At 47.3% G+C, this 13,432-nt stretch overlaps 4 protein-coding genes across 4 annotated transcripts; 2 read left to right on the top strand and 2 right to left on the bottom strand.

Annotated features, from left to right (window-relative positions):
- Positions 1-33: 33 nt before the first annotated feature.
- Positions 34-2,592, top strand: V2V93DRAFT_163173 (uncharacterized protein). Its single transcript, XM_066906899.1, has 3 exons — positions 34-895; positions 971-1,455; positions 1,867-2,592. Exons 1-3 carry the CDS (start codon positions 268-270, stop codon positions 2,503-2,505), a joined length of 1,752 nt encoding a protein of 583 aa, XP_066767572.1. The 5' UTR covers positions 34-267; the 3' UTR covers positions 2,506-2,592.
- Positions 2,593-2,598: 6 nt separating this feature from the next.
- On the bottom strand, positions 2,599-3,706 carry V2V93DRAFT_365853 (D-isomer specific 2-hydroxyacid dehydrogenase). Its single transcript, XM_066909177.1, has one exon. It carries the CDS (start codon positions 3,675-3,677, stop codon positions 2,679-2,681), a length of 999 nt encoding a protein of 332 aa, XP_066767573.1. The 5' UTR covers positions 3,678-3,706; the 3' UTR covers positions 2,599-2,678.
- A 182-nt stretch (positions 3,707-3,888) lies between these two features.
- On the bottom strand, positions 3,889-10,344 carry V2V93DRAFT_365855 (transcription factor/nuclear export subunit protein 2-domain-containing protein). The gene is made up of 4 exons (XM_066909178.1): positions 9,931-10,344; positions 7,837-9,866; positions 6,828-7,777; positions 3,889-6,767 (listed from the first exon to the last, which is right to left on the bottom strand). Exons 1-4 carry the CDS (start codon positions 10,176-10,178, stop codon positions 3,984-3,986), a joined length of 6,012 nt encoding a protein of 2,003 aa, XP_066767574.1. The 5' UTR covers positions 10,179-10,344; the 3' UTR covers positions 3,889-3,983.
- Positions 10,345-12,514: 2,170 nt separating this feature from the next.
- Positions 12,515-13,306, top strand: V2V93DRAFT_321146 (S-adenosyl-L-methionine-dependent methyltransferase; the record flags this gene model as incomplete). The annotated part of the gene is made up of 1 exon (XM_066907350.1): positions 12,515-13,306. One exon carries the CDS (start codon positions 12,515-12,517, stop codon positions 13,304-13,306), a length of 792 nt encoding a protein of 263 aa, XP_066767575.1.
- Positions 13,307-13,432: the final 126 nt, after the last annotated feature.

Genomic DNA, 13,432 nt, shown 5'->3' on the forward strand with positions numbered 1-13,432 from the left:
GCTTTGGCGTAGAAGGACGAATTGCGAGTAATTAGATACTAAGATAAAGGCATACGACCGCAGGCAGATTAGATAGCGGCGATTAGATAGCTGCACCTCACAGAAGCACAGTAGTAGCCGCCGCCTCAACTTCGTGCTATCATTGTATCACGTGATTGAGATGTTGACCCACTCACACTCTCCTCAACCGAATCAGACCCGACCCGGCATCCCCACAAAGTAGCAAAGTAAACAAACGAAAGAGCGAGCAGACTTCAGCGACAAGCAATGAGCTACGCCCGTCCGACACCGCTTCACCAGCAGATGCTTAATCCGCCGGCTCCGACGCCGGCGTTGCCACTCCAGGGGCTTCACCACCTTCACCACCCGCTGCAACCGCCGCTTGGACCGCAGCAACAACAGCAACAGCAGCGAGTTCTTGCTCTGCCTCTTCAGCACCAGCATCCGCAACAGCAACAGCAACAGCAACAGCAACAGCAACAGCAGCCGTTTTTGCAGCAGCAGCAGCAACAGCCACCGCTCTCTTCCCGGCAGCACCATCTCCTGCATCCAGACCCTACTCCTGTCGTCGCTCCACCGTCTCCACTCTCCTCGAAGAAAAAGACTCAGCAATCCTGGGTATGGAACTACTTTGCCAAGGTGCAGGGCCAGGACAGCATCATGTATGCCGTCTGCCAGCTGCCCTCGGCCACCCCGTCTAAGAAGAGTCGCAAGGACAACGGTCTTGATGACGGCGACGATGCAGAGGATAACGACGACGACGATGGTGGTCCTCAGTCTCAGGCCAGGCGTCAAAATGAATTTTCTCACGATCTTGTCGGAGTCGATGGCTCGTCTCGGCAGCAAGACGAAGAAGGCAGCGGCCGCTGTAATGCGCAATACAAGTATATCCAAGGTACCAAGAACCTCATTCGCCATCTCATCCGCACGCACTCTATTTTTAAGACTACCGCTCATGATGTCGCCATAGCCGGAGCTGCAGGAGCTGCTCCAACTCCGGTAAACAGCGGAACTACTGCTGCTGCCGCTGCTGCTGCCGCTGCTGCTGCCGCCGCTGCCTACAACACTTATGACGACCAACGCGGAGGAGTTCCCCAGGACTCGCGATTTTCGTGGATGACAACCGCGGACTCTCTTGCTTCTGGCTCGTCATTCATATCCGCAGCTCCTACTGCAACCTATCTCATGGATCCTCAGCAGCAACAGCAGCAGCAACAGCAACAACAACAACAACAACAACAACAACAACAACAACAACAACATCAGCAGCAACAACAGCAACAGCACCACCACCAGCAACATCACCAGCACCCTAACCAGCAACATTCACATCCGCAGCAGCAACAACAACAGCAACAGCAGCAGCACTCGAGTGGTATGGTTAATGCGACTACAAACAAGCTTAAGCATTGGAGCGACGATGAGTTAATTTCATTACTTCAAGCTCATCATGATGTACGTACTTCCCGTGGCGCGGATGCCGAATTCCTTCCTCTGGATGACTTGGTTGAAGACACATTTGCGACTTTCAGTGCGCGTCAAGAGCAACTGATTCAGCAGCACCAGCATCACTCGCAATCGAATCCCGATGGTGATGGAAGCGATGGATTTGAGCCTGTTGTACGAAGACCAGCAAAAGCTGTTTATGACAAACTTTACGGGCTTGTTAGTAGCTATAAGTTTGTAACTGACTATGAGGAGGATCGAATTAATCGCGAGAGAAGTGCTATTGGATCTGCTATCCAGCCTACAAAGAAACCTTGGTGGGATCTTACTCCTTCAGACCATCGACGAATTCTTGGAAAGAATAGAGTAGGGTTCATGTACGCTATTTTTTTTACAGGCAAAATGCTAACAGGATAATAGACATCGTTGAGTCGAACAGTGTATAATACGGTTGCTATTCTGATGCCGCAGACTCTCCTGCGACGCAATGGCACGCGACCTGCTCGACACGCCGACGAGTCTGGCAGCGACATATCCGATGGTGAAAACGTCGGCAGACGAAATATGATGCAAGGCATGTCACTCGCACGGAAAAGGCGGCGGACGTCTTCAACTTCTGCCGTTCCTTCACAGTCTGGTCAGCTATCTCAACAGGCACAGCAGCAACAACCGGATCGGCAGGAGGCACAGCAGCAACAACAGCAGCAGCCATCGCAGCAGCAGCAACAGCAGCAAGCTAGAACGCGTCGTCGAGTGGCATATCGTGCACTTCCATCGACTTTAAATGAAAGTGACAATGAAGAACTTGTGGACGAAGACGACGCTCTTCAGGTTGGCGACGACTCTGAAATTGGAGTCGAAGTAATCTTAGGTCAATCAGCTGTCTCGCCACGAAGAGGAACAAAGACCAATGTTAGTAGCGGTGCGAGCAATGCGTTTGAGAGGCAGATGCTGAACGAGCAGGCTGCACAAACAGGGCTTCTGAGAACAATTTTGGAGCAGCAGAGTCGAATGCTGTCTACTTTTGAGCAAACTTTGCGGCGGCTGGATAATCGGTAGAATATTACTATGTACTTTTTAACATTTGTTTCGTGCTTTTCTAATTGTCGCCTTTGGCATTGGGTTATTTTTCTTTCGCTCTTATCTATAGAATTTCTGTAAAGTAATGTTGAATTATCTAACAAACTAATTGATTGTCTATATATTAATTACAACTCTGCTTTCACAAATCTCTATTTTTGCAGATGGGCAGACTCGGGAGCAATATCAACAAGCAATCCACTAGTCAAAGCCGACTTGAGATTCTTCAAAGTCTGCAACTCCATCTTGCGACGCGACTCAAGAGTATGGGTACCGATATGCGGTAATAAAGTAACTTTCTCGTTTGAAAGTAAACCAGGATGAATCTTTGGCTCTTCTTCAAAGACATCGAGACCGGCCGAGAAAACTTTACCGGAATCAAGAGCTTCGACAAGTGCGGCTTCGTCAATAACTGCACCACGAGCCGTATTTGTAATGACGACGCCGTCCTTCATTTTAGCGATTGCGTTCTTGTCAATGATGTGTCTAGTAGAGGCATTGAGAGGCAAATTAAGCGAAATCACATCTGAACGAGCAAGCAACTCATCGAAAGTAGTATACTCTGCGCCAGCGGAAAGTTCTTCCGAGAGTTGCTTTCGGTTGTGGTAGATAACCTTCATATCAAAAGCTTCAGCACGCTTCTTGAGCGCGCGACCAATACCTCCCATACCCAGGATTCCAAGAACTTTCTGCTCAGGGTCATGAGCCAATGGCGTAGTCGAATTCCATTCTCCACGGCGAAGACCGACTAGGGCCTGATTGAAGTTCCTCAATGCAGACAGGATAAGGAATATATTCACGTCCGCCGTAGCGTCGTCGACCGAACCAGGAGTATTGCTGACTTTAATCCCCTTCGCGGCACATGCGTGCACGTCAATCATATCGTATCCAGCACCGTGATGGCAAATATACTTGAGCGTTGAAGGGAAAGCGTCAATCATTGCAGTGTCGACGTCATTTCCAGGTCCGGCTCCATGAGTGTGGAATATAGCCACAACAGAAGAGTACTCTGCTCCCGGTGCGAACTTAGCTCTAAGCTCCTCAGCGGTAGTAGACTTATCCTCGAATAAGGTCGCAATTGACGACAATTCTTGCCACTCCGGGTAAGCGTGCAAAATATTGCCAAATAGAACTACTGCTGGTTTCGACATTGTGCTCGTGGAGAAGAAACTGATAGAGGAGTAGCGGACGCTTTTATATCTCGGCAGCCTCTCCGCTATTCGCTCTTTAGTCCGCTCCGCGGGGGCCGCACTTGTTATTCTGGGCATCATGTTTCAGCGCGGGGCACTCCCGCCGAGCCCCCCCCACCCTCGAGCCCCCCACAGCTGTAAAAGATATAGCAACCAATTTCAAAAGCTCAAACCTATTTCATAGCTCCTAATACAACAGCTTACTAGGCGAAATTATAAATTCTTGTTTAAATCAAAACTACTGTACAAATATACACTATCTTATCATCACGACTCCTCTTCTACCCGGCGTCGCTTCTCCTCCGGTCGCTCACCATTCTCCTCCCGCTCATGCTTGCGACTATCCCGCTTCTCTTTATCCTTTTCATGCCTCTCCCGTCTTCTCTTCTCCCTCTCCTTCTCCCTCTCCTTCTCCCGCTCCCGATCCTTCTCTCGGTCCCGCTCTCTGTCCCGCTCTCTATCCCGTTCGTAGCGTACACCACTACTACTGCCCTGATGATGCGATGACGCGGATGAAGAATGATGATGACGACTACTGGATCGATGCGACTTCTCTTTATCCTCACTCGTAGTCCCTGCAGGAGCAGCTTCTTCGCGTTTCTCTCGTTCGCGACGTCGACGTCGTTCGCGTTCACGATCACGGTCGCGATCTCTGTCACGATCACGTGTATCGTTAGTTGAAACTTGTGCCGTCGTAGTTGTAGTCGATGCCGCTGATTGTGGTGGTGGTGGTGGTGGTGGCGAGATTGCTCTCGTAGAAGATGACTCGCGTGACCGTCGTAGACCTTCACCAGGCTCCATCTGAGAAAATTTGCGACTCACTTGCTGCTGATGCTGTTGCTGCTGCAACGGCGGCGGCGGTGGAGGTAGAGGAGTACCACCATGCGTTCCGGCAGGCGACGATACTCGCGATTGCGACTCAGTACGCTTAGCATTCGTAGCACTCCTATTTTCGTTCTCACTAGCACTCGACTTCCTACTCGGGGCTCGTGGAGTACGCGGAAATCCCCCTTGCTCGAATTCACCTTGCTCACGTGACGACGCTCCAACAGTTGATAATTGAGCTTGTGGTTGTTGAGACTGAGATGGCTGCAGTTGCTTTTCACCTTCTGACAAATTGCTTCCTCCATTAGAAACGTTCCGCGGAGAAGATACAGGAACCGGTCTGCTGCCTTGGTGAATAGGCATCTGCTGTGGCGGCAATGGTACACGACCCTGAGAATTAGCTCTTGGCTGCGCACTTAATCCCTGGATATTCCATTGTGCTCCAGTCAGCGGGGGGGCAGTCGGTCTCTCATCCGGCCCGTTATGTGCAGGCTCGGACGTCGACATGTGTCTTGGGCCGCGTGGTGGTTGAGGGTTCGCTCCGCGCGAGTCACTGCTACCGCGCCCAGCGCCTTGAATTGAAAATTGTGTCTGCTGAGGTGGAAGCGGTGGTCCTGCAGCTGATGGCCGCTGACGTAGGTCTCTCTCCGACTGACGACTAGTCGATAGAGTTGGTCTCTGTTGGGGAGCTCCTTGTTGCTGAGCCGATGATTCTGAAGTCGAGGATCGCGGTCCTTCGCGAGGTACAACTGCAGATTGTGGCGGTAAACGCGTCCGCGCAGAGAGAGGCGCTGAATCACGTTCGCTTCGATCGGGCCTGAGTTCTTTGTCGTTGTCTTTGTCTTTGCCTTTGTCTTTGTCTTCGAATTTGACAGGCTCCTCCCCTCCCTTCAACTCTTCTTTCTTCGAAGAGATCTTGTTGATTTCATTCATCGTAGATTTGGCTTCAGCAGGATTAAACGGTGTGGCTTCAGGATTCAATTTTGTCTCACCCCGCACAGGCGTAGGCCCTCTCGATTCTCTATTCTCCTGACTCGCTTTCTCGGCAATTGCAGCAGATGTTTTATCTTGTGCAGCTTTCTTCGCTGCCGCGGCCGCTGCCTCCATTTCCCGTAATTTAGCCAGTTTCTTCTCCTTTTCAATGCGCGCCTCTTTCTCAGTAAATCGGAAAGTCAGTGCGTCGATCCAGTGAGAAGATTGTCGCTTCATCAAGCCATATAACGCCGTAGCAGTTAGCTTCAAATCAGAGCGCTCCTCCGTCTTTGAAATCTTCTCGACACGATCAACAATCTGTGCTCCGTGGGCGGTGACGACGGGGAAGGTTTTGACTGTAGACTTGAGCACAATGAAAGCATTTCTTCTATGTAAATAATCCTCACTTTCAAGCGCTCTGATCATACACTCGCGCAACTGCGTGTGCCATTTCGTTACAATCTTCTTGAAATTAGAGTACGTCAGCATATGACATTTTTTAGCCTCCGCTTCTGTATCTACCATAGGCGCAGTTGACAGACCAACTTGCGAGGACATGCGCATTCCCGGCAGGAAAATCACTTTACCGTCAACCTCGTGACGACCGAGTCCCTCCCGCACATATACCGCCTGCGTAGCATGCCATCTTCCAATCTCAGCGAGTAACTCACTTAAAAAGCGTCCAAAGTTCTCAGCTTCATTAGGTGAACAACTAGCAATTGTAGCAAACAGTCTGTTGGCAGAGAAAATCACGTCGAAAGCCTGCAAGGTGCGAAATCTAGGTGTGCCTAACATATGCAACTGCTTGATAAACTTGACGCAAAACGTCGCGTCCGTAGGCGAACAGAGTGCGCGCGGGATTATACAGTGAGCCAAAAAAGAATCGACTTGATTTTTCTGTACTGTAACCTCGTATATGACTCTTTGCTCGGCGTCAAGCTCGGCCAGTTCTTGCTCAGTCTTGGAAGTACAGTCAAACCAATGGGAACGCTCGAAACGAAGACGACGACGTGTGCGTTCGACGTGATTCATATGACGCTTGTTTTCAAGCTGAAGAAGCTCGCATCGTCGCGCGTCACGGGACTTGAATTTGTTGAATTCATCGGTGTAGCGCTGAATAGGTATATGAATATCGTACAATGATAACTGATAGAACGTTACAAATAAGCCCTTGGACAAAAATGACCAGTGCGAATCATCTGAGTCGGTATAAATTTTGTCGACAATGTTTTGGAGTAGCGGATGCCAGCAGCCCTACGGATTCACAAGTTAGCTCCTCACGTCTATGGCACCCAGTAACGGCTAAAATCTCACCTCTTTCTCAAGCTGCTCATTATCAAAAAACTCGTCAATCTCGCCGTCGTCGACTATAACTTCAGTTTCCATTACTTCGAGAACGGGATTTTCCTCTGCCATCTTTGTAGTCACAACTCCTTCCATTTTAGAATCATCTCTACTCTCCTCTTCTTCTTTCTCGTCTTTCTCTTCTTTATCATCCTTCTTTACATCCTCTTTCTTAACATCTTCCTTCACATCATCCTGTTCCTTCGTATTCATGTCTTCCTTATTCTTTTCGTCTCGCAGTGTCTTCAAAGCAAGAATTTTTTTCTCGCGTACGGCGGCACGGACTGCATCACGCCGCTCTGCCCTGCTCGCCCATCTCTTCTCGTCAAACTCTCGAATATCGATTCCCAATTTCTCGCGCCATAAACTAAACGCAAGCACTGGATCAACTCCAAAATCATTGCATAACTCCGGAATGGAGAGAGCAACTTTTTCAAATTTATCACAGTGAACATCTTCATGGAGAAGAAAAGTATTGAGCAGATCAACGTACTGAGACAGAATAACCGACAAGTCATCGAACCTGCTTCCAAGCACCTTGGTATGGGCCTGATAATCGGGGATATTGAAAATAGCAGTCTTGTATTGCTGCGCGAGTAATACAAATAGTTCGGAAACAATATCGAGGTCAAGCAAACAAGACACGAGGCGTAAAGCTGATTTACGCGACAAGTGGCGCTGGTCGCCTAGATCCAAGAGAACTTCGCCGCGCACAAGAGGACCACAACTTAAGCCTTCTATTTGAGCTTCTTTCAGATTTGCAAAGGATGCAATTCCAGCCATTTGCTGCAACATTTCTTGTAAAATTAAAATATCTGACGTGTTGGATTGATGAAGCCTGCGCTGTAAATACTGAAGTAACGGTGTGGGATTCATGAGAGAATATTCTTTGCAAAGTTTAGCCGTGAAAGACGCAAGAGCTGAAATATCTGTTAACGAAATCTCTCCTGCAAAACAAGCACATACAATAATAACTTACACTGCAGCCACTTTCTTTCAGTAATGCCATCGCCTTGGACAGTGTTTCTGCCTGAACTAAGCTGCATCATAATAACGAGCGGTAAGGCGTCCCACCCGATCGCCGTAAAATAGCGCGCAGCTTCGACCACGAGACTGCTCAAATTATCATAACTCTCAACTTGACTCACGAGTGCAGTCAGTGAAGTAATCGGATTTGCGTAAGAAACTCTTGCTAACAATCTCATCATCTCTCGCACGTTCTCCTTAGCCAGACGCTTCAGTACATTTTTAGTCTCTTTCTCAGCCTTCGAGCCAGCAACTCGAAGTTGTGGGACATTGCGCAGTAGTACATTGTACCATTCTCCATAAACTGAATATCTAGTTGAATAATCAAAATGAAACAATATAGCCGCCACTTCGTACAGTACACCTGGGTTCTCTTCAATAAGAGAAACGGCTGGTAATAAATACGTTCGGAAATACTGCAGCCAAAATGCAGAGTCGTAACTATTGGTCGTTAAGTCTTTCTCTTTTTTGCTCTCTGTGAGGAAATGATTGACAATCCTGCACAACTTTGTAAACAGTACCGGATCACGACTTAATTGGGGCCCGGTAAATTTGAGAAAGTAATCAGAATACAGGATAAAATCTTCAATATTTTCGATCATCTTGACACCGTCCGTCCATGAATCGTAAAAAATTCTGTATGTCGTATCAGCTTTTTCCGAACGCTTCAAGTGGCTCAAGACTCGTCTGGAAGCTACCGCGTTCGGTGCCATCAGCGTAAACCCGGCTCTACCATGAGCTGAAGCTCCTCGCTGGCGCGCAGGAAGTTTTTTAACATTCTTCGTTTGATCTAAGAACGACTTGAAGGGCCTAATCGATTCATAAAATGGAGTCAATGCATGTGCCATTAATATATTCAAATTATCGGCAATTTCACTATAAGGGCCGGGTAGAAAAGGAAATTTTGCTAAGATGAACATAGCTGGCCAGATTGATCCCACACTAAGTAGTGCAGCCGCAAGCTGCGGCTTTTGAGGAGTAACTGATTTTTTCTCCTTCTGTTTTTCTGACTCTTTTTCCTTTTCCTTTTCCTTAGGTTTGCTAGATCTATCGCGTGGTCCGTCGTCGTCAAGCGGCATGGCTAAAGCGAGGGCTGATGCAGTCGATAAGTACGCAGTCTGTTCTAGTTTTTTGGACCACGCATCTTTCTCTTGAAGTAGTTCTTCGTCAGAGGGAGAAAGATGAGGATATAAATCACCTAAGCAAATAAATCCTTCTTTGATGAGTACAGCGATCATAGCCATCAGATTTTCAGGTGCTGTCTCTTCTAGCTTCCTATACCACTGTAATTTGAATCCAATCAGAGAGGCTGCAAGATAATTGCCGCCTTTGCCAATTTCAGATAGATTGGTAGCGTTCGATGGAACTGTCGGCCACCACGGAGACATTTTCAAAACTTCTAGAAAAAACTGGGCGTGCGCGACTATATTTGTAGAGTATATGTCAAGAAAAATATCTAGCGCCCGATTGGGATCGAGATCAAAGTATCCAATGAGAGAGACTATAATGTTTGCTGTTCGTTTCACCAACGCCATTTTGTTGGGCGAGTACGAAGCGCTGTGGATTTCAACAATCAATTTAGCGTAGCCTTCCGATTCTTCACGTAGAAGATTAAATCGCTTTTGCTTATACACTAGTGCTGTATTTGCCCTAACAACCCGTTTCTCTAGAAGTGGGATGTTCCATTCGGTCGGCAGTAACAAAGGAGGCTCGAGTCGAGTTTGAATTAGAGATCGATTTAGAGCCAATGATTTGATGATTTCGTGTAATGTTTCCGAGTACGAAAATGCCGCAAATGTATCAAGAAGAATTGACGGCATATCCAGCGACTCGGCTCCTTCCATCGTCAAGAATGATTTGAAGATTGTGATTGCGGAGGCAGCTGATATCCGCTCCACGACGGCGGAAAGAGTGAGTTCGTAAATGAGTAGTAAGAGTTTCTCAATATCAGATTCGTCAACAATTGAATGAAAAAGTTTTGCACTGTATCAATCGACAATTGTTAGTTGACTTGCAAATCTAAAATTTGTTTTCAAAATACTCATACAAATTCTCCATGGCGTCGTTTGAGATCCATTCGACTACGGATTCGTCTACCACCAGCCACTTCAAACCTAGCAGCTTGTCCGTAGCTACTACTGCTTTAGATTGGTCATTCGTCTTCGAAGAAAGAACATCAGGAGTCATCGAACGTGCAACAGGTACTGGCGTCGTCGGTGCACTCGAATCGGTCGCGACTCGCGAATGAAGAGCGTCGTCTGCTTCACGCTTTCGTTTCAGCACTGAGTCAGCCATATCACAATGTACGATTCTCCGATACAATTCACCAAAAGAATCAGCCAAAGCAAAACAAGAGCAGTTGGTGAGGATCTCGCTGTAAACCTCGCGCGCACAAGGCACTCTGCTACCGTGTCGGACACACAACGATCAGTCATGTGATCTAGTAAATCACGTGATCTTATATGCTGTATGAAGAGAGCAGCTTTGGAGCTTCGCGGAAGATGATATACTATTGAAGACAGGTTAAATTTTAGTCGGGGAAGGTTGTCTGTGGTTTCAAATCTATCCAGCGAGTTCTTGCTTTTCTGAAAGAGAGGATGTATTTGAAAATGAAATAATCGTCAGTGTTAAGGGAAATAGGCGCCGCAGTAAATTAAATATACCTTGCCCGCAGACCTTTTGTCATCTCATAAGAGATACCATAAGATATCCTGGAATGGTTTTTCCGACATAGGCTACCATTCTGACAAGAGAATCGACTCACATTCTCCTATCTATCTTATTTACTCTACGCTGATTGGCAAATAAATGGTCTGGTACTCAAAGTGGATCTGTCTATCCGGTCATGCACAGTGAACGCCCAACCTCGTTACTTTCGATTGCATCTCCTGCAATTTTATTTCCTCCTTGCTCTATACACCCTCGCAGCAACACAATCACAAGCATAAATGCATTTATCAACCAGCTGCATAATGAAGAGCACTCGCTGGTCTTGTTACAATGCATCTTGCTGACTGCCTGTCGCCACATCGAGGCTCGACCTTTTTTGCGTGATATGGAACCCCGAAAATTTGCGGCCGCGACGCATGCAGAGATCCAGGCGGTTTTGTTTGTGGGCCTTGACATGATTCGATTATTCTGGTGCGCGCACTCGCTTCGCTGTTTTGCGAGAACCTGAATGGACTGACAGACAGTATCAGTTAGGTGTCGATTGCGTTTCACTATGCGCATCACGCTCATTTTCGACGCGATCATTTAGAACTGCAAATGTCTAATGTCTTATTACTGATGCATATGCTGTGGCTATCATTGTAGTGCATTGATCATATGTCTGTTTGCATTGCTTGACATCCACTGCATTCTTATCCTTGAGATGTGGATCTACCGATGGTCGGCAGAGTGTGGTCGGCCGCGGAAAATGAATTTCTGGCGCGAATTACAGAGGCGTGTTATTTTCTTGATATGACGATCAATTTGTTTCGGGCACATCTTCCTGTATAGTGTCTGAAATTACGGCGCCAAAATTTGAAAAGGAGGAATATTTATGACGGCTGGTCCACAGCACCGCGGTTATGCTATTTTATAAGCGTCTCCACAGTCTAACCGAACAGCTACTAGTGTCGGCCATGCAGACATCGCTGGGCCGCGCACGACATTCTGAAAAGTGTAAGAACGATATGGTCGAGCTGTCTCCACGGTTTTTTTACCGCATACGGTCGCAAGTGTTTATGCGATTATATTCCTCCGTGGAGGCTAGGATAAATTGGCATCTGTGCTGTGAGATGTTGGATTAATTCGGCAAGTACTGGTGGATAGCTAAGGCGATGTCGAGTACGGGCCAACGAGTATTCTGCAGGCTGGCGGGAGACCACAATGGAATATCTGGCGAGTGGGCATTGGAGGATTACATCTTTGACCGTACGTCGGCTAATAGGCAAATGATGAACGGTGTACTTGACCAGACTTTTCAATTTTCGGCGAGTTTGACACAGATGTCGTCGATTACCGTTTTCCAACATTAATGTTCTGGGAAACTGAATGCTAGTGCCGATTTGCCAGCGGTCAATACAGTTAGTTGCATAGAGAAAAGGGTGCGGCAGTATGATTGGAGGAGAAAGCTGTTAAATCGCATTTCAACTCGGAATAGCGGGTAGGCCCAAGAATTGAAACCTTAAAAGCGAGGAGATTGGCGAGATTGGCGAGATTGGCGAGATTGGCGGGTACGAGTGGAGAAGTCGCGAGGAGCCTTTGTGAGTTACAGTCTGATTCTTGTAATATCAGCATAAAATGCACTTCCACACCTAAAAATTCCAGGAGTAGATAAGACTATCCAAGATAGCTGTAAAATGAGACATGAGAACCGAACTTGGAAAATCAGCGCCACAGATGATCTCGCTTAGGAGACTCATTGTGGCTGGTGAAAGGGCTGAGACCTGCTCGTCTAAGGAACGCGGCGAGTATCTTCATCAGAATGGCCCGCTCACTCATCTTCAATGCCGTAGCTGGCTATACTACCGTATTCTAAATATCTTTTCTTTTCTTATTTTTTAACAAGTCTGCCTGAACTGAGAATGGGCTCGGCGTCTCCTCCTCAGACAAACCACGGGAAGATGCGCCATCAGCATGCCTACATGTTCCCCCACTCGGCAGCAGAACTCGAGCGTCTGGCTTTCCAGCACGCCATTGTTTCCCAAATTTTGGGCGGCTGCTTTCTTCCAGGTATAGTCAACTTTGTGTCTAATACCGAGCTCTCGATTCTTGACTGTGGCTCTGGCTCCGGCGCGTGGGCAAACGACATTGCGTTTGCTCTTCCGCGCTCGTCTGTGATTGGTTTTGATATATACAAAGTTGACATTGAATTCGCGGCTCCAAATGTCAAGTTCGATGTTGTCGACGCGAACAGTGCGCTGCCGTACGATGACAATTCCTTTGACATCATCCACTCGCGCAATATGATGTTTGCCATCACAGATTGGCCGCGGTACATGACCGAGCTCAAACGCGTCCTCAAACCAGGCGGCAGTATCCATTTCATAGAGACTGTCTTTCCAGAAATTTTCAAATCCAATACTCCTTATTTACTAGATGTCGTCCGATTCGTCACTGATGAGTTACACGTATACTACAACGTCGGACGCCATTTAGAGAACTTACTACCCCTAGCTGGACTCACCTCGTCGCTCGTTAAGTCCTACTCCTTTTCATTTGGTCCATTCGGTGACAACGAAAATGACCGACGACTAGGTGGGCTCATGCAATCTTGCAGTATTGAAGGTGCCGAGGTATTAGTTCGCTCGTATGTAGCTAAATCTAATTTGTCAGAAACGGAAGCTAAGCCGTATTTTGATGATGCTAATAAGCTGTTCGGCACTCATAATAAGTCTGAGGGATCGCTCAAGTATGTCGTTGCTGGTAAACATTGATATAGCATCATTATTTAAATTGGTTACGCGTTGTTACATCATTGTTTATTTTAAACTGGGAGCAAGCAGGTTTTGGTGTTCAGAGTTCACTGTTATATTTGGTTTGTTTTGTTTCAGCAAATTTCA

The sequence above is a fragment of the Kockiozyma suomiensis genome (assembly GCF_038497685.1).
Source record: "Kockiozyma suomiensis strain NRRL Y-17356 unplaced genomic scaffold V2V93scaffold_3, whole genome shotgun sequence".
Lineage (NCBI taxonomy): Eukaryota > Fungi > Ascomycota > Lipomycetes > Lipomycetales > Lipomycetaceae > Kockiozyma > Kockiozyma suomiensis.